This window comes from Galleria mellonella, unplaced genomic scaffold (genome assembly GCF_026898425.1).
Source record: "Galleria mellonella isolate WM207_F2 unplaced genomic scaffold, CSIRO_AGI_GalMel_v1 utg83, whole genome shotgun sequence".
NCBI lineage: Eukaryota > Metazoa > Arthropoda > Insecta > Lepidoptera > Pyralidae > Galleria > Galleria mellonella.
In genome coordinates, this window is record NW_026442162.1 from 5,433,084 (window position 1) to 5,460,631 (window position 27,548).

At 34.2% G+C, this 27,548-nt stretch overlaps 2 protein-coding genes across 2 annotated transcripts in view; both read left to right on the plus strand.

The window, feature by feature from the left end:
* Nucleotides 1–9,638, plus strand: part of LOC116412777 (uncharacterized) — a 48,622-nt gene extending 38,984 nt beyond the window's left edge. Inside the window, exons 9-12 of the mRNA XM_052901961.1 lie at nucleotides 439–603; nucleotides 1,371–1,503; nucleotides 2,926–3,089; nucleotides 3,830–9,638. Of these exons, the coding sequence (XP_052757921.1) occupies nucleotides 439–603; nucleotides 1,371–1,503; nucleotides 2,926–3,089; nucleotides 3,830–3,955 (588 nt within the window). The 3' untranslated portion in view covers nucleotides 3,956–9,638. The remainder of the gene's footprint in view (nucleotides 1–438; nucleotides 604–1,370; nucleotides 1,504–2,925; nucleotides 3,090–3,829) is intronic.
* A 441-nt stretch (nucleotides 9,639–10,079) lies between these two features.
* On the plus strand, nucleotides 10,080–26,419 carry LOC113509544 (adenylate kinase isoenzyme 1). Its single transcript, XM_052901968.1, has 5 exons — nucleotides 10,080–10,238; nucleotides 23,933–24,122; nucleotides 24,599–24,747; nucleotides 25,381–25,551; nucleotides 26,243–26,419. The coding sequence occupies exons 1-5, from the start codon at nucleotides 10,236–10,238 to the stop codon at nucleotides 26,315–26,317; spliced, it is 588 nt and encodes a 195-aa protein (XP_052757928.1). The 5' UTR covers nucleotides 10,080–10,235; the 3' UTR covers nucleotides 26,318–26,419.
* The last annotated feature ends 1,129 nt before the right edge of the window (nucleotides 26,420–27,548 follow it).

The window sequence follows — 27,548 nt, forward strand, 5'->3', positions numbered from 1 at the left end:
TCGACTAGTTTCGTACTCGATAGGAGCTCTTATTCATGAGCGCGTTTCTTCGCTTCTTGCGACAACTATGGAAGCTATGTCGCAAACAGCACTACGCCACCGTCGCGTTGTTTGTCGCAATATTTTATTATATCAATTATTGTTTATCCACAGCTGAAGATAGATTTTCTCCATAAGGGAGCTTTTTGCCAGTAGTTGCCACGCTTGGCAACCGCAGTTAGGCTTTTGGTGATGTTTGAAGAAGGATGGTGTTCATCTCTTGACCATTATGTTCCCTTAGTCGCCTCTTACGACACCCACAGGAAAAGAAGGGATGGCCCATTCTATGCTATTGTTTCTCACCAGTGGGCGCATATTGTTTTTCTCTTAACTCTTCAGAGTTCTAAAGTTCTTTCATTATGAATATATTTTTTGTAATTGCTTCTTCTCTATTTCCAGTTCCGTGTGTCCCCACGCATGGTGCTCTTGGACTGTTCCAAGTTGCAGCTGGGGCGTGGCAGGCGTGATGACTCCGTGGCAGCGTTCAGAAGGCGCCTCGAGGTGTTCCGGGAGCTCAGTCTGCCGATGCTGAAGAATTTGGATCAGCATCATAGACTCGTTATAGTGAGTACATACATAGATGAGTCCTATCTTAAGTGCGTTGGACTTTAGTACCTTAGTACTTAGTTATCAGATAGAGACTTTGTAAAGTCGTTTGCTTGGGCACCTTTGTTCCATTCGTGTTTCTACCGTTAACAGTTGTGTTTGCATGGCTGTGTTTCGGTTTGAAGGGTGGGATATGGCAGTGAATTTACAGGGTACAAAGGAATAACACCTGAGTCCTCAGGAATGGCAACGTATGGGGGGTATCATGGGCGAAACAGTATACTCTGTTATGTCCATGGTATTGTTCATGTCTATAGGCGACGGTTACCACTTTTCATCAGGTGGGCCATCAGCTTGTTTGCCATTCTAAGTTGTATAAAAAGTTAAAGTTAAGTATAAATTGACATCAATAAATGATTTATCAGGCTTTAACTTTATTTACGAAAGGTAATAGAAATAGGTCGATCAAAAATAGTTTTAATTTATCTTCAGTTTGACTTTTGTATTTTTTTTTTTTTTATTTCTAAAGGAAATATTTAAATTCATGTTCCACTCGTATTACTGCCGTGAAGCAGTTGTGCCTGCATAGCTATGCTTCAAGTTTGAAGGGTGGGATACAAGAATTAAATTATGGGATACACAGGCATAACATCTTGAAAATGAGTGCCATGTGAAGTATATTTATTCTCTAAATCCCCTTGCTGTCAACTTTTTAATTTTAATTAAAGTTTGCCTTTCTAAATTGCATAAAATAAAAAAATTGATCACTAATGTATTATTATCAGGTGGACGGTGATACTGACTCGGAAGACGTGCAGACTGAATTCACGAGGGTACTGCTTGAAGAGATGGAGAAGGCTGAGGCGCTGGCAGAGATCCCACAGTCACCCCCAGAGCCTGTAACCCCTCCACGCACAGGTAGATAGCACCTTCTAATAATGACAATCATAACTTGATTAATATTAGGAAATAGTTGATTTTTTCTCAAAAAGGTTAATTTTTTTTTTAATTGATTGCACAGGAAAAAAACTAGTATAAAAATAACCGTCTAAAATGCCTTAAACGGCGAATCTGGTCAGGTACTTAATTTTTTTTTTTTTTTATTAACATCAGCTATAATAATTTATTCAAATGCAAATCATTTATTGTACGAATATGGGTACATACATTAGATGAAAATAATAATTACATGTCCATTATTCCATATTCTACCATATCGGCGTGCACAATATAAAATTAAAGTAATAATAGCTTATAACAATAAAAACAATGTTAATAATAAAATGTAAAAAAATGTCAATAAAAGTAATTAAATTGCATGTCTAATATTTATCATTGTAATAGTCATGTAACGTATAGTAACATTTGGCTGTCAAATATTCTTTTGCTTTTTTCTTTAATGGTTATTACGATGTTGTCATATAACATTTTATCTGTATTCATAGTATCTTTGGTCACCGATAGGGTTGCCAACTCTTCATATACGGATATGCGGGAATTCAGTGATATTTGTACATACTGTATATGCAGGACTATACCAAAAAATCGAGATCTGCCTATAAACGAGAGAAAAACAATAGTCATAATTTTGAAAAGAATTAATTAAAATTTTAAATGCAGTTAAATTAAAAATAAAAATAAACTCTTCGTTATTATGGAATAAAGAAAATGAAAACATTGTATTGTATTGTAAAATCTTTATTGTACGTAATTCATACTGAACACATTAAATGTTTCAATACACAATGGCGGACTTATCCCATAAAGGGATCTCTTACAGTCAACCTTTGAGAAGCTGAAAGAAAACTGTAGAATGTACAAGGGCAATAACCGTACAGCTAAAGATAAACTAAATAATACTCAGTAAAAAATGGAATATATAATACAATAAAAACAATTTGGCTCTTCTCAATTCGGCTGCCTTTTTTTATATCTCTTACCTTATAAGTTCGTTATTTATAAACCGAATTAGAAATTTCTTTCTTTGCCTAAAACGATACACTTTCAAATTGGTCCCATAAATATTTTATCAAAACCGATTCGGTAGTTTAGATTTTAAATCAAAATAACAAGTTTTTCTTAATTGAGGCCTGCCGAGGTTTTCCCAAGAGACTATAGCATGGGGTTTTTTAAAAAGAGGTTTCTTCAGGGTCGGCAACACGCTTGTAATACCCCTGTTATTGCAGGCGTTCATAGACTCTGACAACCACTTACCATCAAGTGGGCCGTATATGTTTAATTGCCACCTCATTGGTATAAAAAAAGGTCGGGTTTTTTCTGGAATACAGTCTTAAATTGTTATGTTAGCAACGAATAAATGCAATGAACCGAATACTGTAGATATGTCGGCGGTGCAGCAGTTCGCCCACGCGATGTCCCGCATGGGCGGCGCGGTGGGCACCGGCGTCCCCAACGGGTACGCGAACGGCGCGCTTCGCAACGGCAGCCTTCAAAATGGGACCCTGCCCAATGGGACAGCTAACGGCTTCATCGGATCCAACAAGGTGATTTTCTATACTCTATAATTTCTTACATGGGTAAGCGTATTGGGTCTCCCAAAAGCAAAGCTCATCCAGTTGATGAAATAAATAAATAAATATTGGATAATACATTTTTTTAAGGTCTCGTCATAGAATGGGCCACCCCTTCCTTTCCTTTTTTTTATACAACTTAGAATGGCAAACAAGCTGACGGCTCACCTGATGGAAAGTGATGACCGTCGCCTATAGACATGAACAGTACCATGGTCATAACAGCGTATACTGTTTCGCCCATGATACCCCCCATACGTTGCCATTCCTGAGGACTCAGGTGTTATTCCTCTGTACCCTGTAAATTCCGAATTAAACCGAAACACAGCTATGCAAACACAACTGCTTCACGGTAGAAACTCGAATGGGACAAAGGTACCCAAGCAATCGACTTTTGTACAAAATCTCCCTCTGCTAAAATTCCTTTTTCTGTGCGTGTCGCAAGACTAAGGAAATTTATGATGGAAAGATGGGCAGCAACGTCTCTCTTAAAACATAACCAAAAGCCAAACTGTAGTTGTCAACCCGCCTGCCAAGCATGGCAACTACTGGCAAAACCCTCCATTAAACAATCTATATATGTATATACACATATTCATTTCTTGTAATTGTTTATATCTGTAATAAGTTTACTATTGTAATCTTTTGCAGGAAACAATAAAGAGTATCTATCTGTCTATCTAATTCTGAACACTTTTTATATCTTTTTTCAGATAAAACCCATAATGAATATGAACAATGTAACAAAAATACCAACAATATCACAAATGACCCAGGACGATGTGCGGCGCTTGTACGAACAGAGTTCGGGCGAGGTTACTATGAACACTCATATGTAGTTTGTGGCTTAGTTTATAAGTGACTATTAACTAGCGAATATATTGCAAGTGACACTGTGAAAAATGTAGTTAGTGAATACGAAAATGAACATTATAACAATGTAATTGTAATCCGTACATAGAAATACATAGGATGATAGTACACGACTAAGAGATATTGATACATAACTAAGATAATTTGATACACAACTAAGAGAGGTCGATACACAACTAAGGGAGGTTGATACACAGCTAAGAGAGGTTGGTACACAAATAAGGGAGTTTGATACACAACTAAGAGAGGTTGGTACACAACTAAGAGATGTTGATACACAACTAAGAGATGTTGATACACAAATACAAAAATTAGAGAAACTAAAAAGAATGGCGTCCATAATATTTATAAATCACATATAATATTATTGTAGTGTTAATATTACGTAAATGAAATCTGTCAAATTGAACACACGGTATGAAATACCAGCAACGGTCTCTAAGAGACAACAAAGTGCCGAAATATCGTTATATTTAATATAGATAAGTACTTGTTTAAGTATCAATTAAGAATTTTGAAAAATTGCGAAATATTAGTTATCGAATTATAGAATTTTATGTATAGATAATTAAGGTAAGATAATGTAATATTAAGTTTTATTTTCTCATAGATTTTAAGTGGATATTAAGTATATTTTTGTTTATAGTTTATGTGTACTTGCCTACTGTCGATTTCATTTTATATGGTAAGTAGATAGATACATAAAAAGATAAACAATTTATTTGTTTGTCACAGAACGCAGACAATTATAATATTAATAGAGTGAAATAACTAAACCTACTTATCTTGAATTAAAAAAAAAATTGGTGTTGATTCCTTTGTGCCACACGATATTGTATGAATATTTTCTATAGAAATATAAAAAATGTAACTAAAGAAGGTCTAATCAACTATAAAAAAAAATCTTTACAGCGGAATAAAATGAGGTCAATTGAAAGAAATTTCTTCAAGGGATCAATCCGCCTGTGAACATTTTTGTTAGAACCTGGTATTTATATTAAAAGTGAATATACAAAAAGCATTTAAATAAATAAGTTCACTAACGTGACACTTCCGTGGATTCTAAGGGGTCGCTTTTTTAAATTATTTATTAAATGAAAATAAATTTCTGATAACCCTACAACCTATCCGGAGTCTGAAGGGAAGAGGACTAAATTTTGAGGGCCTTAGGATCGATTCTGAAGAGCCTTTAAACTTATCACTTCATACTTTTAATTTTATAATTTTTGAAAATTACTGTTTGATGGACTATTTTGAATTAAATTTGTAATAATTTCAACTCAAATCTATTAGAAATTTAATTTATATTTGTCTTTAGGATAAAGATTTAGGTGTGATATCAAATTGAAATTTTAATTTGAAAGATAGGTTTAGAAAATTGTCGCCTCAGAATTGTCATTTCCAAAACAAAGAATATGCTCGTTGCTTCTAACCAATGTATTTATTTCTTACGTCACAACTCAAAACACTCATTTCAGAGACAATCAATTGACCTTAATTTCTCGCTATGTCTTATCAACGCCTGTAGAAGTCATCAAAGTCATCGTAAGCGGTCAAGTACGGACATTGATCATAGACTTCAATTGACCTAATTTCCCAATTTTTTTCCTAACTGGATACCAGCAAACTGTCTATGGTCGAGTCAATTATTTATTTATTTATATTTTCTTTTGAAACAGACTATAGCTGTATATTGTTGATCTTTATTATCTGTATCTTTGTTTGAATGGAACAATAAAGAGTTTTCGTTCATTCATTCATTCCATACATTCAGAGAAGCGCAATGAAGCATGGTGCATGTGACAGCTGACATTTTGACAATTATACTATAAAAAATTTTTTTGACAATTTCAACTGACTTCAAAAAAAGAGGTACGCAATTCGTTTGTATCTTGTTTTTATTTATTGTTTTATAACTCCGTCATTTATATACCGATTTGGAAGATTCTCTTTTTATCTGAAACGATACACTTTCAGATTGGTGTCATTAAAATTTTACTAAAATAGTTTCAGTAATATAGTTTTTAAATACAAATAACTGGTATTGTCGGTTTTTTTGTGGAATCTTCTCTTAAATTATACTATTATTCTAGTCATATTAGGAAAGTTACTTTATTAAAGTTAAATCCGAAATGTACGTAAGTTTAATAAATTTTTCACTATTGAATCCATTATGGTTAAAAATGGCATTGTTGTTATCGTTTCAGTTTTAACCTGTCACCCGCAGTACGCTGTAGTGTTGTCTAGACATAAATACCTACAGTTAATACCGAGAGGATATCTATTTTCATTAAATTTTAACAAGTTTATAAGAAACCGGAATTAATACGATTATATAGATAAACTATGATAATTTACCTGAATTATAGTTAAAATATGTTACCTCAATAGATTGACACAATTTGTGTGGGTAGAAGAAAAAACTTTTATCTCGGAAGCGGAGACATGACAGCGCTACGTCAGTCTACTCGTGACCACGGCCCGTGTAACACGTGGGGTTACTCTTAAAATAAATTATAACAAATATTAGAATTGAGACTTTTTACACTTTCGAATTGTAACACTAGCGACATCTGGTAGATGCATTTTTTTTAATTGGTGGAAATGGAATGGTATTCCCGCCTGCGTTATCAGTATACGCTGGCGGGACACCAGTGATAGATGATAGGTGAAGATGAAGGCAGGTCAGTTAGCCCATCGTGAAGAAATCATAAAGGATTAACCACAATGGTTTCCAGAAAGAACCGCGTGGAGGTCGACCTGATAGGGTGTATTGTTAGCAATGGGCTTAGGTGCATATTAGTGCAACTTGCCAATGCAAACTATTGTAAACGATCTCAATTTTAACTTAATTCTTAATTGTAGTTTCATGAGTGTTGTACAAAATTGTAATTGCGAATAGAATGGGTTGTTACCAATATTAGATTCAAGAGTGTGGCTGCTGGTCGAAACGTCAAGGTCATTATATCAACTTTTAACTGTCCACTGAACATAAGCCTCCCCCTGGGGGGGGCCTTGGCAGTAGCTCCCACGCTTGGCAGGCGGATTGGCAACCGCAGTTATGCTTTGGAGATGATTTAAGAGGGACGCTGCTGCCCATCCCTGCTTTTACGACACCCATGGGAAAGGAAGGGGTGGCCTTTTCTATGCCGGGACCTAAACGGCTAATGATAATTCAGGTAAATTGTCATAGTTTCCCGTCTCTTGTAAACCATGAAACATGCAGCGCGAAAATCTAAAAGTTTTTTATTAACGATTTAATAAATTAAAGGAAAATATTATATAACTTTTTTTTTTTAATATTTAAATATTTAATGTAATGTAAATGGATGGACCACATACAAATTATGAATAAGTACCTTTCTAATTTATAAAATTAGATTTATTTATAAAACAAACGCACACATATCTTTAAGGAATTATTTAAAATAAAATAATTAAATTAATTTTTATTAAAATAATATGTTTATATGTATGTAACTCGATTATTATTATATTAATAATAATATTGCACTGTTGTAATAAGAAAATAAATTATATATTACTTAATTGTAATTTTCATAACCTAATTTTCTGTATAATTTTATTGTTATGTATATTTAGGTTAATTATTAAATTATATCACTGTACTTGAAAAAAAAAATCTTAGAAAATATGTACGTCTGTTATACAAGTGTTTATTTGAAATTTATAATTTTAACATGTTCATATATACATATATATATATATATATGTATATATTAAAATTTTACAAAAATTTAAATGTTTGCACTTTTATACGCAATTTTATTCGTGCCGTCTGTGCGTATAGAGTAATTGTCAATCGAATTATATATAATTATATTCTCTATAGAGAACAACAAATTAGCGTATCTAGTCATTATTAAACTGTCTAATCTACGAGATAACACGAATGTAGATAGTAATAAGTACTTTGACCTATCAGTGATGTATGATTTATTATAATTTGTACTATTTTTATAGTACCATTGGTTAATAGTACGTTTCACATCTAGATGGAGCGTGGGTGTCCAGAAACGTCACGAAAACCTTCAGCCAAATGTTGACTGAAGTGAAACTCTAAAAGTATAGTTCTGATAATGTAATAAATACATAGGCGTATTTAAAGGGGGCGAGGGGCGGATACGAGTGGAGTTTTTAGCAATTTGCAAAAAAAGTGCACAATAAGATAATGCGTCTTTTTAAGCGGCCAGCTCCCACCCCCTCTCGCTAAAAAATAATCTTAAATACGCCAGTGAATAGAAATAAATAATAAAATGATGGTTTGTATTATAAAATACATAATTTAAAAGATTGGCATACTACTATACTACTACATAAAACACGCCATTTTTAAATTGTTGCTGTTTTTGTCAAAATATTTGTAAAAAAACGTTCTATCTAGATGTAATTCATCTAAAATAATACATAAAGCAATAATTGTTTGTATCACATGCAATTAACATTCGTTTTGTTAATTCATTCATTCCTTTTGTAACAGCATTATTTTTTTTATTTCTTTGCAGCTTTTACTGGTTTTCTCTTAAAAGCCAATTATGAAATGAAAGCAATTCAAAAATAATAGTAGAAAAATAAAAAAAGAAGCTATCAAAAAGGCTGTGTTGTATATTTGAAATATTTGTCTTTACAATTGTAGCTCTCGAATGTAGATTTGTTGCGTTTTTATTTGATAGTTTCATCTAGATAATTCTAATCAATGATAATCAGAGCGGATGTAGTGTGAGTTGCAGAAATATTTACGATACAACTACATTTATAACGTTAAAGTCTATTAAATTAATAAAATAATGATTTCGGAAACTTTTGTTTCCATACAAAGTCAATACAACTCACACTAAGCACCCATACTATAATCAGCGTGAAATGATGATATTTATTTTAAATTTACGGCTCGGAGATCTAGTTTAGACTGAAATGAATTGTATGCACCGAGACTCTAGAACCTTGATTCGTGAAAACAGATCATTTAAATCCGAATTTTTTTTTTTTACTTGTTCAGCAATAAGCAAGTACGTATGTTGTAGATATTGTACGTATATAGCTAGGTATGTATATCACGTAGTTATAATATCACAAATCAGGGGCCAATCTAGATTAAAGCATAGACAAAATAAATATTAGAATATTGACACTTTTTCACGTTACGTTAACATGTAAACAACATGCACCACTTTTATACGATATTAATTATTAGTCTGTGAAGAGATTGTTCTAAATATGGCGTTCAAAATATGTATTTATTTATTATAACTTTCCTACGAAACAAGTACAGGTGAAATGAATTTTGTTATTTTAAATTCGGGGCTGTTATAATAATAAAATGTTTCAATAAATTTATTTGATAAAAATTATAAATGTATACAAATTTATATAATATATTTATATAATATTTATATATATAATATAATATAATATTTATAAAATGTAATAAACTTACTTTCACATATGTTTTATCTGCTTATTACCTATCTATGAAAACAAGATCAGTTTTTTTTTCTCTATTCGTCTGTACTTGTTTGATTATACTGGAATGACCAAATTATAAGTAAATAAACATAAAAAAAAAAACACTTAGATTGATTATGTGTTTGTAGAATTTGTTTACAATTTTGAAATAAAGCACATTATTTTGTATTTCAAATATGTTTTATTTGTTTCTATCAAAACTCAGTGTTTGCTTTTTTTTACATAAATGAAGAAAATCTATTTAAATATACTAATTCGCGAGCATATTTTAGTTACAATATTACTTGGCCTTAGAGCAGGATTAAAAAAATTTATCTACTAACTAGCTCGTCAAATGTAGTCCTGCCCCTACCGCCATCTACAGGGTTTTTTTTTTATTATTAGGATAAAAACAATCCTATCTCTTTGTTGGAGCAAGCAATAAATCTTTACAGAAATTCATTTAAATCGATTGACCCGGTCGGAAATTAGCGTAAACGAAAGCTGTGATTCGAAATTTTTATATTCACAATAACGTTCGTATTATGTCACCTACAGAGGGCCGGTCGCGCCCTCCTTTCAGCGCACGTTATTTTCCCGCCGCACTGAAGTTTCCCGCGCTGTCAGCGGCGGATTATTGGCTGCCTGGCACAATTTCCTTGCCCTTGACCGACAACGGCATACCGCAGTTCGGCGGTATACCTCGCGCTTGGTGGACGTTCTGTGAGTCGTTTTAAAATCGATCACCCAATTGGATTTTTCGCGCTTTTTTAAAATAAAATGGTAAGTTTATTTTATTTTAACGTTATAGAACATTTGTTTGTCTAAATCTAAACAACAGTGCCGTGTTATTTTGGGAAAAACCTAATGAGAGATAAAGTTACAATCTTTTTTTCTATTTAATTAATTTTCATGATTGGGTCATTTAGAAACTTAAAATTGTTTCACTTTCAGATATTTTATATCAATTATATTTGAAGATTCAAATATCTTAAAATATGGTTATTAAGTTAATAAATGAAATTTATTTTATTCGATTTTTTATAATTTACATAATAGATTATTTGAATTGTATCGCGTTTATTTTGATAATACTTATTCATTATCAATGTCAATGACCTTGAAACAAAGCCAAATCGCATTTATTTGTAACCTTCTCAAAATAAAGATCTCTTAGAAAACGTTTGACATGTCGATTTACGTAACACTAGTGTTGTACCACACCTCTGTAGTTTGATATCTTTAAATGAGATATAAATATAAACTATTCTTAAAAAAAAAACGTAACTGTAAATTTAGTCTGTGGATAGCTGAATGATGCGTGTGTGTTTATAATGGTGTTAGATTTATATCACCATTCCCTTGTAGGCTCACACGTCTCCGGTTGATACAACCTGAACTACAACCTCAACGAACGAAATTCCTTACAAACACTAATGCAAGATGCAATAATGATACTAAGACTCCTATTAACATATCAAGTGTATGAAACATCATGATTGTGCATTTCTAAAAATATATTGAATTAACAGACTTGTGTCGAACTCAGCAGTTCAGTTATAACTAGACATCTGAAAACACATACATTGATAAACAAAACTCAATGGTTTAAGTACCTAGTTGTTTCCTATCAAGAATTGTGATCGCGTTGTGATAAACGATTTGTGGCGGGAAAATGAATGGAACAGAAATATTTTTAATTAAACAGACTTATTTAAAATACACTATCGGAACTTAAGTCGACGCTATTGCTGGTAAATAATACCTATATATTAGATTTTTATTGCCGTCGCGTATTTGAAATATGTATCAACAATGCGAAAGTTTATATTTAACTATTAAATAGACTTGTTTACAAGCTCTTTTAAATCGTCTCTTCGTCTCTGTTTCATTATTATACCGCTAGGTTCGGAATGTGGTTATTCTTTTTTTTTTTATGGGTGTTAATGGAATGGTAACCCCACCCGCGCTATCGGTATACACCGGCGGAGCACCAGTGAAGGATGATAGATGAGGATGAAGCAGGTCAGTTAGCCCATCGTGACGAATTCAACAAGAATTGTTCACGATGGTTTCCAGGGGGAACCACATGGAGGTCGACCTGATAGGGCATATTGCTAGCAATGTCGAACTCCATTGCTAACAATCCCTTTCCCCCCGAATGTCGTTATTCATTGAGAAGAACCCGCAAGAAACTTAACACTGACTCTATTCAAATAAATTTATATACAAAATCATTATAAATTTGTATAGGTTAATTGAGATACACATTTTTTTTTAATATAACTTATCGTTGCTGAGCAAAGGACTGCCTTCTATCCTTCTTTATAATTTAAATTAATATGTTGGAATCAAATATTGTTTATTAATGAAAACTTTGTACAAAAGTCGTCTGCTTGAATACCTTTGTCCAATTCGTTTTTTTGTGTCGTGAAGGAGTTGTGTTTGTACAGCTGTGTTTCGGTTTGAAGGGTGGGATATGGCAATGAATTTTATAGGGTACAGAGGCATAACATTTAATCCTCAGGTATTGCGACGTATGAGAAGTATGACACAGTATACTCTGTTATGACTATGATATTACTCATGTCATAAGCGACGGTTACCACTTACCATCAGGTGGACCGTCAGCTTATTTGTTATTCTAAGTTGCATAAAAAAAACAGCATCTAAATATTTAGTCAATATATCGATTCCAGATTTACAAATATGAATATTTAATATAGGAATTTAGAATTCCCAAATATAGGGTTTACGTATTTTAAAATAATTTTAAACTATATATTATATTTTTATTATATGCTACTTTTATAATATTATATTTCTGCTTGATGTTAAATTTTTTAATGTTACATTTATTGTCTGAAAATGGCATAGACAATAGAGAGCATTCAACTAAATTAGGTATGCATTCGTTTCTAACTGGCCAGTGACGTACGTAGTCATGTGCCGAAATGTTCTAACAAATACTGTATAAAAAAACACTCTAGACACGAAGTTTTACACAGTAAATAGATATTATATTTTATTTACGCCTCACCTGTCTGGACAGTTTTAAATATAGTTCACTAGCTTTTGCCTGCGACTTCGATCGTGTGACCATCTCGGTGTTCAATGATTTCATATATTTATAGTAGGTAATAGGATAATTATTTAATACAATTATCTACATAAATTGTTTTGCTTCCTTTTGTGTTGTTTAATTTTTTTAAAGACTTCTGTGAGGTTTTTGATGTCTAAATAATTTTTTTTTATACTACTTTGATAGCAAACAAGCATATAGCCCGTCTGATGGTAAAAGGGTTTTTTTTTATGGGTTAAAATGGTATGGTAACACCCCCCCCCCCCCCCCCCCCGCCTGCGCTTACGGGATATGCTGGAGCACCAGTGAAAGGTGATAGACGAGAATGAAAACAGGCCAGTTAGCCCATCATGATGAATTCATCAGGAATTAACCATGATAGTTTTTAGGGGGAACCGCGAGGAGGTCGACCTGGTTTGGTATATTGCTAGCAATGGGATTCTCAGTCTCCATTACTAACAATCCCTTTCCCCCCGGTAAAAGGGGTTACCGTAGCCTATGAATGCCTGTAACGCCAGAGCTGTTACAGGTGAAGTTGTTAAATAATGTTTACCAAAATAGTCCCCGCTCAGCGTTATACTACAGTCGAGGAGTTACAGCGCTAATTTTCAGCGGGAGTCCTTCGGGTAGGACTTCATCATGTTATCATCTCAGCCATTCTCTTTCCACTGCTGAATATAGACTGCCATAAGGAACGATCCTTAGCCACCTACATCTACCGACTCACTGCAATGCATTTGAGGTTGTTACTCCATCTAGTAGAGGGTTGTCCAATACTGCATTTCCCCTATGCGGTCGTCACTCAAGAGGCTTTCTTCCCCATCGGTTGTCGGTTCTTCGAGCTATGTGACCAGTCCATTGCCACTTCAGCTTGCTTATCTTTCGAACTATGTAGGTGATATTGGTTCTTCTGCGAATATCCTTAATTCGCATTCTGTCACGCAAAAAAAACTTCAAGAATAGCCCTTTCCATAACTCACTGAGTACTTTAAAGCTTTTGCATACTGTTATGGATGACGGAATCAAATAGCCTCTAAAGAACTACAAGTACCGTTTTTCTATCTGCTCTCAGAACCTCTTGCTATCGGGTAGGGTTTTTTTTTTTTTAATAAATTGAAGATTTTTTTTCAAATTACCAGAGGGAGCCTTTGTACAAAAGTCGTTTGCTTAGGCACATCTGTCCCATTCGTGTTTCTACCGTGAAATACGTGTAGTGTATTTGCATGGTTATGTTTCGGATTTAAGGGTGGGCATTGAATTTACAGGGTACAAAGTAATAACACCTGAGTCCTCAGGAATGGCAACGTATGGGGGGGTATCATGGGCGAAACAGTTATGTTCACGGTACTACTCATGTTTATAGGCGATGGTTACCACTTACCATCAGTTGGGCGTTCAGCTTGTTTGCTATTTTAAGACTACCCCTTAGGGTTTTGTTAATAGTTTCCATGCTTGGCAGGCGGATTGGAATTCTTAGACTTTAGAGATGTTTTAAGAAGGAGGCTAGTGCCCATCCCTCGCCCTCCCTTAGTCGCCTCTCACGTAACCCACAAGGAAGGAATGATATCTCATAATATTGAACAATTATATATATATATATATATATATATATATATATATATATATAGTATAGATTATGTAAGTAACTAAGCTCATAATTCACATACAAATATTGGCAATGTACTAAATTGCTATACAAGGTATTGGTGACCTTGACCGCCATCAAGGTCACCAATACGTTATTTAGATGCGGCAAATTTTTCATTTCCGTTACGAATACTATCAATGATGATATTAGTCAAAGTAATCATTTTGCGATGATGTTATCGGAATGCAGTAAGGTGATAAGGAATCATGTAATGTAGGTACATGTAAGATTGTGTTGTACAAACAAACCGACTTCAATTACGGCAAAGCCATTCATTTTGATTTAAAAACTAAATTATTGAACCGATTTTGGTTAAACTTCTATGGGGCCAGTCTGTAATCATATCCGTTCAGATAAAGAAAGAATTTTCCAAGTTGATTTACAACTGGCGGAGTTATGAGGCAATATTACGGAGCGGTGGACTGTGATGAGGCGATGAAATGATGTAGACACCGAATTTAGTAGCGAAACAGATGTATTAAACAGCGAGCGAGGAACAGGACAATATGATGTATGTAAAAAAATATAAAATTTAAATTACAAATAATAAGAACATTCTAAAAGTAAATATACATTATAGTGTTTTGATTGCTTAAGCAATCAAAACACTATAATGTAACAAAAAACTTTCAAATTTACAATACTAGTAAGGATTTATGTGTACGTCAGCGTTGTAATGTTGGATGTTTTTTGAAATTTTGGGTAAAATTTTGATAAAATGGAGTAAGTAATGAAAAAGATAACGCGGTCGTTTTTTCGTAAAATAAGTAGCCTATGTCCTTCCTCGCGGTTCAGTGGATTTGATGTAACAGACACATTTCCTTTCACTGCCCTGCTTCTATTGTTCGTTGCGTGATAAAAAGTATACTATAATCTGCCCAGGAGTATGAAGAATAATTGTACTAAGTTTCGTTAAAATCTGTCAAGTAGTTTTTGTTTCTATAACGAACATACAGACAGATAGACAGACAGGCAAAAATTGTAAAAAATGTTATTTTGGTGTATGTACCATGTATACGAGTATATTCATATACATGTAGTAAAAAACGGTTATTTCAATATTACAAACAGACACTCCAATTTTGTTTATATGTATAGATTTTTAGAGGTTTGTCACTTGTAAGTCGTATAATATCTATAGAGATATTAAATTAACAAAAAATTGAATGAAGAGAGATGATATGTTAGCGACCACCACAATTGCATATGGCGGAAGTTGGGGGAACGAAATTGAGCCTAAACATACATATATACATATTATAATCGTATGATTTTAGAGAAAATAGACTCTAAAAGGCTAGAACCCAGAACTGTAAAACTCTTTATAATCTAATCTAAACAAATACAAAAATAATTTAAATGCCATAAAATTTTTATGGGACTAATATGAGAGTAAACCCCATATTAATTGCAAAAACAACTCTAAATCGATGAGAATACGCCAAGATTTCGCGTGAGAGAGTGAGACTTTGTACAAAAGTCGATTGCTTGGGTACCTCTGTCCCATTCGTGTTTCTACCGTGAAGCAGTTGTGTTTGCATGGCTGTGTTTCGGTTTGAAGGGTGGGATATGGCTTGAATTTACTGGGTACAGAGGAATAACATCTGAGTCCTCAGGAATGGCAACGCATGGGGGGTATCATGGGCGAAACAGTATACTCTGTTATGTCCATGGTACTGCTCAAGTCTATAGGCGACGGTTACCACTTTCCATCAGGCGGGCCGTGAGCTTGTTTGCCATTCTAAGCTGTATAAAAAAAATCGTAATATACAGATATTCTATATTTTAAGTTACGAAATAACTTACCTTTGTACCAAATTTCATTCGGATGCGATCATTCGTTTAAGCGTGATTGAGTAACAAACATGCAAACATCATAAATTGTATATTTTACTATCCAAATATATAATATACCTTCTTCTTCCTTCTGCCCTTTTTCCGTGTTTAATTGGGGTCAACGTTACATGTTTTTTTTCCATTCATCACTATTTGAAGTTATGTCACCTTTCACTTCCTTTTTGGTCATGTTGCCTTTCATACTGTCCATCCATCTCTTTATGGGTCTTCCTCTTTACACTACACACCATCCACATTCATATGTATCACATTTCGCGACACAGTTTTATACTTCTGCGGGTATCATCGTTTTTCAATAATATTGTAACCAATGTTTTTGTTCCAAATAAATTATTATTATTATTATATGGATTACCTTTCACTTGTCACCAAACCACTTATTTTGATGTGACAAAACCATTTATTTTGATTTAAAAACTGAATTACTGATGTTATTTTGATAAAATTTCTATGAGACTGTAAGTATATCCTTGCAAGTAAAAATTTTCCAAATCTGTTTAAAATCTGTCTGACAGAGGTATGAGGTAATGAATAACATAACATAAACAAATTACAACCGAATCGAGAACCTTTTTCTATTTCATGTCGGTTGAAAACAATAACACTAAGTAAGTAGGTATTCCATAAATTTATTGCAATGCATTGCCAACAACATCTCATAAGAAATCTCCGACTTGAATCCACAAGCCAGGTCGACTATTCCCGCTCGAATATCCCAAATATAAAATGATGTTTCTCCAAAAACATCCAGTGAACGGCGAGATATCTCGTGGTGTGATCGCGTTGGTGCCAGTTGGCACATTATCGCCTTTATGTTTAGTTTTCAGCCAAGGTCGCGTTACCAACTATTAAATGAAATTTTGCATTAACAGCGAGCTTTTAAAGCACTGGTCGCTGTTTATCTATGTATTGACTCTAGTGTTAGTTCTTTGGTGTGAAATCAACAGTTTTGGTGATATAAATCACATTCTTCAGGTACCTATATGGTTTTAATAATATTTTGTATGGAGTGATGACGTAGGAGTTGACTTTGGGAACACAAACACAACGCAATAAGTGTAGTAAAAAAAACTTACAATTGAATGTAAATTTTAAATGTAAATATATATTTATTTCTCTAACAAAATAACAACATAATAAAACTGAAAGCTATATTACCATTGACTGGCCACTGTTAAACATAGGTCTCACCCATAAAGGAAATTTTGCCGCTAGTTCCCATACTTGGTAGGCGGATTGGCAACCGTAGTTAGTCTTTTGTGTCTCTTCTAAATACAAAAAAAAAAAAACAATAGATGACAAAACGAATTTTTGTGCATCACGCAAAAACATCTGCACCAAATTGTAAATTATTGTAAATTTAAATAAATACACCCAATGTTAACAGAGATTTAAAAGAGTAACTGTTTAGAGTCAGAGTTACTTGCGAGCTCTTCTCAACAGATAACTGCCTTCTGAACCCTGCAGTAGATTAAAAAAAAAATTACGATTTAAAAGTGCTTGTAGACATTCTATAGTTAGTCTATTTGAATAAAAATATATTGAATTTGCAAAATTTATATATTGTTGCCACAATTGTAATCCTGAAGATCTAACTTAAAAGGGGTAGGATGGAGGCGTGGAGATCATTAATAATATTGATAATAATTTTATTTCCAATGATTTTGCGTATAAAACATTTGATCTTGTAAATTAAAAGTACCTTACAAAATCTACTTAGGTCAATCGTGCAAATATTGAAAACAAAAGTTACAATAATTTTATTTTAAAAAATTTGTAGCATATATATATATATTCTGTATTGCACTAAAACATACAGTAACAACAATAAGTTAATAACAATGTTAGCAAAGGCGAACTTATCTCTAGAGATTTTTTCCACACCAACCTAACACAGTGGCATAGGAAGTAGTGAGTGGGCAGTGCAAAACAGAAGTTAAAATAAATATTTACATAAATTATAAATCATTATATAGCATATAGCATTTAAACATTACGAAATCATATAATAATAAAATAACATTAATTAAAATATTAAAAAATGTAATAAAATTTATTTTATTCAGTCAATTAGTTTTAATAGTCAAAATAAATAATATAACAATTGGATATCAGATGGTCAACAATAAAAATGAGACGTACTAATAAAAATAAAAAAGTCAATAAGTAAGATATATATTAAATATAACGATAATACGTACAAATCTCCACCATTTTAATCCGACATAAAATCCCTAACAGAGTAAAAACACGATTCAACTAGCCATTCGTGCAATTTTTTTTTAAACGTCACTCCAGAGAGGGTTCTTAAATTATCTGGAAGATTATTAAAAAATCTCACCGCCATATTATATGGACTTTGGACATTTTGACAGACCACTATAAGTCTTGCTAGCCATACGTATTAGACTACCAGTACCCATGCCCTCTTTCCAATCAAAAACATTTTTTTTTTGCTGGGTGAAAATGGTATAGTAACCCCGCCTGCGCTAACGGAATACGCAGGCGGAGCACCAGTGAAGGGTGATAGATGAGAATGAAAACAGCCCAGTTAGCACATCATGATGAATTCATCAGGAATTAACCATGATAGTTTCCAGGGAAAACCGCGAGGAGGTCGACCTGGTTGGGTATATTTGCTAGCAATAGGATTCTCAGTCTCCATTACTAACAATCCCTTTCCCCCCAAACAAAAACTTTAAAGTTACATTGGTTTAGGTAAAGAACATTACTTTTTATCTAGGTCACTTTCCCAATTAGTCACGCCATCGGGTAGTGGAGGTTTAATTAAATATGAATCGATATTAAATACAAATACCTTGAAATTACGTTGCATTCATTCTTCAAAAAGGTATGAGAATTCTTATATTGTTAATATTGCAAACAGACATACGACTTGCCTGTTGATAAACAGTTGCAGCATTAATGCCTGCAATACCAATAATATTATATGCGAGTTATCAAAAGAAAAACCTTTTACCCGAAGAACTTTATACAAAGCCGTAAGCAAAAATACTTCTTCTATCTTTCTTATTTTTCTGATACCAAAACATTACAGTTGCTTTGTTTTGGTTTGCTGGATGATATATGATAGTGAAATAGTTGTTGATGATGATGAAATAGCTGTGATGCCATAACGCACAATTTTATACTAAATATTATGTGGTTCATATCGACAGAAAGTAAATAAAATAAAATAAAAAATAACACCTGAATTCAAAGTGTATCATGTGGATTATATCTACAGAAAATGAATAATATAAAACAAAAATAACATCTGAAATCACAGTATATTATGTCTACAGAGAGCGGTTGACGTTTTCCATCAAGTTTCCATTCGTTTCAATGTAAAAAAATATATAAATCTAAAGTTTCTCATCGTAATAATAATCAACATAATTTAATCGTTATTTTATAAGATAAAAGGTCGACGGATAGGAAGCAGCGTCCGTTTTAAAACAGCACCAAAGCCTAACTACGATTGCCATCTCGCCTGCCAAACGTGGCAGCTATTGGCAAAACCCCCCTTATGAGGGAAGCCTATATCCAGCAGTGGGCAGTTAACGACTAATACAATATAATACAAAATTGTATAAGATTTCGCATAACATGTAAGTATACAAAAAAAATATAACTCATCTTTGAAATCGGAATTGAGAAATATAGTAAAATTCAAAGGCTCACCATTTTTGAAAGACTCTTTAAAAATATATATATGAAATCTATATATTAATACGTGAAGCAAAAACTTTTTAGCTCTTTTTTATGAAAATAGCGTGGACGCTTATAGTTTATATAGAGAAGGAATCCAGAATGTTATTTTTTTTAAAATTATACTAAATAAATAAAAAAAAAACATTACACACACTGCCATGTATTTGATACACACACCCATGTCTACTCTGTAATTTATTGTTAAAATCTGTGGTCAAATTGAGAATACATAGATTAATATTTGTCTTTAATATAATTTGTCTATAGTCTTACTGAATATCAAACATAACCATAATAAATTCATTTATTACGTAGTCGAAATTCGACCATAACATAATATATGTTATGGTCGAATCTCAACCAGGGGGCGCCCACTAGTAAAAATAAATATAATACAATGTAACTGGTTAGGAATGTAACAATCGTAGCTCGCTGGCTGGCGGTCACTGTCAAATCTTAAAACAGACAGTCTTAACCTTAATTACATTACACCTAACTATTGTATCAAACTATGTCTATTCACCGCTACGAATTTAAAAATAAATTAAAATCAGTAATGGGATTTGACACTGAAATTATATATATATATATATATATATATATATATATATATATATAGATCAAGGGTTTACAAAATGAAAGTTAGTTGCTCCGTGTTACTATGTATTTAAAACTTCTCTTAAAATTATAATTACCTAATCAAAAATTTTAACACCGTTAAACATCTATAAAGAACACCGGTAGCAAGAACGAATCTAATCTTTTCAATCTGTCAATCCTACTCATTCATTATACGTTCCGTTACAGCAAATATTGACCATATTAATTATATATATTTATATATATATATATATATATATATATAATTAACATAGTTACACTGTTTTATTTAGCACCTGTAAAACTAGTGATAAGTATATATATATATATATATATATATATATATATATATATATATATATATATATATATATATATATATATATATAAACAAATAAATAATTTTCACTGCCATATCTCATCCTTCGAATTGTCCCAGTCATGTAAGCACATGTGCTTCACGGCAGTAACACGAGTAAGCCAGAAGTGCCTACCCAAGCAAACAACATTTGCATGGCAACATTGTTTGCTTTATTTGTTGTTGCTATTCCAAATACAATTGAAATAGCAACAAAAACCCTGAACTCTGGGATTGCTGTAAAATCGTCCCATCACAATTAGACGAAGCTAAAAATACGATTAGAACGCGGCGTCACAGTGACGTTAACTGAGGTATATTATTTCTACATTGAGATTATATGGAGTAAGCAAGTAGAGACATTTAATAGATGGAATTAGAATAGGAATCTTTTGCCCTAATAGTTTGCGCTGACAGGATACTGGAAGAATCATAAATAAGTAAGGTTTTTTTAAAAGATGACAATAGAATGGTAACTTCGCCCGCGCTATCAGTATACGGCGGTTAGGCATTAGTGAACGATGATAGATGAAGATGAAAGCAGATCAGTTAACCCATCGTGATGAATTCCACATAAATTAAACGATCATGGATAATTCTTAATTCATTGTAATTACTTAATTTTCACCAGAGGGAGACTTTGTACAAAAGTCGATTGCTTGGGTACCTCTGTTCCATTCGTGTTTCAACCGTGAAGCAGTTGTGTTTGCATAGCTGTGTTTCGATTTGAAGGGTGGGATATGGCGTGAATTTACTGGGTACAGAGGAATAACACCTGAGTCCTCACGAATGGCAACGCATGGAGGGTATCATGGGCGAAACAGTATACTCTGTTATGTCCATGGTACTGCTCATGTCTATAGGCGACGGTTACCACTTTCCATCAGGTGGGCCGTCAGTAGTTTGCCATTCTAAGTTGCATAAAAAAAAACCTAAAAAAGACTTCCACAGGATAAAAATAAGTCGTAACATTATATTGTATATCTAACGGTATTTTTTGCAAATTTGTTTTATTCAAACTAAGTATATACATTTGTCATCAGAAGTTACCAATCAATAAAACCGCAATCAATAAAATTTCAATACACAACTGGTCCCATTTCTTCTGTTTAATTATTCAACTTTCCACCTGCTACATCTACAATGTCAACATAGTTTTTAGGTTAGATGATCAATAAAGCGGTCGAACTGACCTAATTTATGCCAAACAGCTTAAAAAGAAAGTATGAAATGTACGTATTAGGTCTATAATTTACAATGTCAGCTGAAAGGATTCTTTGGAAAAGCCAGAAGACTTATTTTTCTATCGTGCATCGACGTGACCGTCATCATCGGAGCAGTGTTTTGGTGAGGGTTTTGAAACCTGTACACATAAGAGTCCTAGAATTAACGGCACCCATATTATTTTTTTTTTCATATTTACCTCCCTTTCTTTCCTGTAAGTGTCGTAAGAGACGACTAAGGGGTCTTAAAGGTCGAGGAATGGGTAGCAGCTTCCCTCTAAGCTTAATTTCATTAAGCTTAACTGTGGTTGCCATGGCTCCCCCCCCCCCCCCCAAAGAAGACGCCTGTATTCAGCTGTGGACAGATAACGCCTAATATAATAATAAAAAAATTACTAGACTCATCATTAGTCACAGTGATAGATGAAGAATAGTCCCCTCATTCCGTTATGCCCACACTTCTATAAGCTCCGGTATGCTCTTAATCATTATTAGGTACGTAAGTAATCACAACTACGTCAGTACTTATCTACTCTGTGTCACAGACTCGCAGCTTAGCTACGCTCGTTCCATGTAGATCAAGTAAGCCAAATCAATATCATTATCATCATCGATGATGATATTAATTTGATTTGGCTGATTTTAATTATAGATTTAATTCACTGCATTAAATCTATCAGTAAATATTCAACATTTATTTTTACATCGTCTCTCTTAGAGCATAAAGAGAGTCAAGTGTTGAGGTCTTATTAGAATTACATAAATTTAATATTTTGACACGTTTCGAAAACAAAGTTTTTATATTTCCAAAAGAAAAAAATATATATCGTAAGACCTACCTATCAATTGCAAACTTGTCATTTACTGTCAAATTTCTAGTCATCAATCAATGGATGGAAATCATAAATTGCTTTATAGAATTATAAATAATTATTTACAATCAGTACTTGTATCATGATGGAGCAGAAAAAATGTCAGCCATGCGAACAGCCAATCAGTGATATAACACCCCTCTGCCCCCTCCAATGTATGTCGCCTAAGTGCAAAGCTTACCAAAAAAAGGTACATCTATTTAAGGACTAAATAATACTTGACTGGCTGTTACCCAGAGTTTTTTAGTCAGCACAAAAGCAATTTATTAGGAATCGTTTCCAATTTCAGTTTCGTAGATCAATCACTCAGTTTTCAAATTTTCTAGGGATAATAAATATCTCTACTCCTTAAAATTCAAGTCTCGTTTGCAAGATACTCTATTCGTTAATTTACAAATAATGCCATTCTTAGAATTGGATATTTCCGATATTTATAAATATTCCGAAGAAAGAAATCTGACGAAAAAGTATATTATTTCTTGACCTCTAGTAGATAAAAAAAGACCTAATTAATAACATAGGTTTATAGTAAATTTTTAACTTTTGCATTATTCACACATTTTTTTTTTTGATGGGTGAAAATGGTATGGTAACGGGGTTACCATACCATTACCATACCTGCGCTAACGGGATAAGCTGGCGGAGCACCAGTGAAGGGTGATAGATAAGAATGAAAACAGGTCAGTTAGCCCATCATAATGAATTCATTAGGAATTAACCATGATAGTTTCCAGGAAGAACCGCGAGAAGGTCGACTTGGTTGGGTATATTATTAGTAATGGGATCCTCAGTCTCCAATACTAACAATCCCTTTCCCCCCAATTCATACATATTTTCATATATCCATTCGGAATTTAACGCGATAAAAAAGCTTTTACAGGTAAATAATACCTACATACTTGCTTACAGACATAGGCTTATGTTAAAAGAATCCAGTGGGAGGAGACTTCCAATTATTATAGATGCTTCATGATTTTATATAGATATGGAAATATATTGAAAATGACGATTTCAAATTAATAAAAGCGATCGATATCAGAGGAATACAATTAACTACAGTTTAAGAACGAGAACTTTAGTGACTGTTTACTAAATATTGATCGGAAACGTATATTTCTTTCAGGCGCCAATAGACACATCGAAGAAGCCGATCGTATGGGTCCTGGGTGGTCCCGGTTCGGGGAAAGGCACGCAATGCGAGAAGATCATTGCCAAGTACGGGTTTACCCACCTGTCCACCGGAGACTTGCTCAGAGCGGAGGTGAAGAGCGGTTCCGAGAGGGCGAAATGCCTTACTGCTATCATGGAGCGGGGTAAATAGTTTTTTTTTTTTTTTTATGATAGACCAGCAAACAAGTCCATCTAACGGAAAATAGGCTAAATCGGCTATAAACGTGAATATGGATCTTACAGAATACTCTCTCACGCTAATGCGTTGTCATTCCTGAGGATCATTTTATTTTATCTTTATGCCTTCATACCCTGTAATTTCACTGTCATATGCCACCAGTCGGCCGTGTGGTCCCGGCATAGAATAGGCCACGCCATTCCTTCCCGTAGGTGTCATTAGAGGCGACTTAGGGACGGCGAGGGATGAGTAACAGCGTCCCTCTTAAAACATCTCTAAAGGCTGCGGATGCCAATCCGACTGCCAAGCATGGCAACTACTGGCAAAACCTCCCAAGGGTTATGGACAGTAGTGGACAGTTAAAAGCTGATATGATATGATAATAACATCTTAGGAACACCTTCCAAGGAACAACTAAAATAAAAATTATCTATATTAAAGGTGAACTGGTCCCAAATGAAATCGTGTTGGACCTGCTGAAAGAGGCGATCCTGGCGCGCGCCGACCAGTCGAAGGGCTTCCTAATCGACGGGTACCCGCGCGAGAAGTCGCAGGGTATCGCCTTCGAACAAGCTATTGCGCCAGTTACTGTAAGTTCACTTTTTGTATACGACGTAGAATGGCAAGCTGACGACTCATCTGAATCGTCGGTAATCGTCTTTGGTAGTAAAGTGGGCATCACACAATGCACTATGACGTTCATAATACTCCTCATGCCTTCTCGTTTCTGAGGAATGTGTTACCTCTTTCCTTGTAATTTCCCTCTCATATCCTTTTCTTCGATAGCAACCATGCAATATAGCTGTTTCACAGCGGTGAGACAAAGGTGCTTAAGCAGATGAACACCCCTTCTTTTTTAGTAAGTATCATAAAAGGCGACTAAGGGGAATTAATGGTCGAAAGATGGGAAGCAGAGTCCCTCTTAAAACATCGCTAAAATCTAACTGTCAAGCGTGTCAGCTACTGCCAAAACTTACCTTATCGAGACGTCTATGTTCAGCAGTGGACAGAGCTGATATGGTATGACCATGATGACAAATTGTAAACGAACGTTGCAGGCACAGCTACTTAATAAAAAAATATTATTATATCAATAAATCCGACTAGTTTAAAAAAAAAAAACTTTTCTGAATCGACTTGTGTCTGGGTGTTTTGGGATATGCGCCCAGAGATCGTGTAGCATTTATTATTGTTACTTGTGACTCTTCATTATGAACTACCAGGTGATAATCTACTTCGAAGCCTCATCAGAGACTTTGACGAAGCGACTGCTGGGCCGTGCCGAGAGCTCGGGCCGCGCTGACGACAACGAGGAAACCATCAAACTGAGGCTGAAGACCTTCCTCGACAACAACGACCTCGTGCTCGCGCAGTATCCCGAGAAGCTCAGGAGGGTTCGTATGCTTTTACGAGTATTTAACTGTTTAAGTGTATCACCTGTGTAAGTGTTTACCAGAGGGAGACTTTGTACAAAAGTCGATTGCTTGGGTACCTCTGTCCTATTCGTGTTTCAACCGTGAAGCAGTTGTGTTTGCATGGCTGTGTTTCGGTTTGAAGGGTGGGATATGGCGTGAATTTACTGGGTACAGAGGAGTAACACCTGAGTCCTCAGGGATGGCAACGGATGGGGGGTATCATGAGCGAAACTGTATACTCTGTTATGTCCATGGTACTGCTCATGTCTATAGGCGTCGGTTACCACTTTCCATCAGGTGGGCCGTCAGCTTGTTTGCCATTCTATGTTGTATAAAAAAAAAATATATATATAAAATCAATTCGACTGTATTTATTAACGACCTTGATGAGCTAGAGGTTTAACACACCTCTTTAGGAAAAAGGATATGTCCCTTCAGCTTGGTATAAATTGCACAGCGTTATCCAGTCGTAGACTTGTTCTATTTATTTAACTCTTTATTACACCAAAAAAAAAAAAACATATAAATATACAATGGAAATTAAAAAATTCAAGTAAAATACAGTACCATAAAGTACAGATTAAAATATATACATAAAGGTACAAAAGGCGATCTTATCTCCATGGCAACTATAAAAACTAGACGATTGATATTTTCATTTTTATTTCAGATAAACGCAGAGGAATCAGTTGACGTGATCTTCGGAGAAGTACAAAAGATCCTGGATCCACTGGTAGTCAACTGAGCAATGCACACCCAGTACCTAATCTACAGATAGACAATGTGTACATATATTTATAATTAATTTTAATAACTTATTGATTAAATAATTAATGTTTTTATTTTATTACTTATTTTACTCAACTTACAAATGCCAGTCCCAAAGGGATTGTTAGTAATTGGTTCTAACAGCTCCATTACAATATACCTTATCAGGTCGACCTGAGACTTTGTACAAAAGTCGATTGCTTGGGTACCTCTGTCCCATTCGTGTTTCAACCGTGAAGCAGTTGTGTTTGCATAGCTGTGTTTCGGTTTGAAGGGTGGGATATGGCGTGAATTTACTGGGTACAGAGGAATAACACCTGAGTCCTCAGGAATGGCAACGTATGGGGGTATCATGGGCGAAACAGTATACTCTGTTATGTCCATGGTACTGCTCATGTCTATAGGCGACGGTTACTACTTTCCATCAGGTGGGCCGTCAGTTTGTTTGCCATTCTAAGTTGTATAAAAAAAATACCATCATCACGCATTCCCTCTGGAAACCATCGCAGTTATTTCTTGTGGGCGTTGACACGATGGGCTAACTGACCTGCTTTAATCCTCACCTATCATCTCTCACTGGTGCCCCGCCAGCGTATACCGATAGCGTAGGCGGAACTACCATTCCATTTTCACCCCTTAAAGAAAACTAATCTATCATGAGCGAGGTCGACACTTCGACGCTCTCGCCCCAATTAACTGAATAAACCAACTATCTAGTATTATACTTTCTTGTCTCATGTCCTACATATATAAGCAAGTCCCAAACGAATCTATCGCTGGATATATCGTGATTGGAATTAACTCTTTGACGAAATTTTCCTTAGAGACTAAATTAAGGGGTTCTTCAAAAAGGACGTATTAGATTTACTTCAGAATAACATTCCTGGTGTTATAGGATTCTATAAGCTACAGTAACGGTTTACCATAAGACGGGCTGCTTACCATATTTGCATCAGTATAAGCCTAATGAACATGCTAAAGATAAAAAACAACATGCCCATCCAACAAATCGTTATGTGCTTAGATCTCACTCAATACTTGTATCTGTTAGTAAATAACCCGTGAGGAAACATCTGGAAGGTGATTATAACAAGGTCAAGACTCCCTATTTCTAACAATAATAATATAATCTGTCACACTATTTTCCTGTATGATTCTGTTCCCCTAGTACTTTTTTATAACTAGCTGATCCAACAAACATTGCTTTG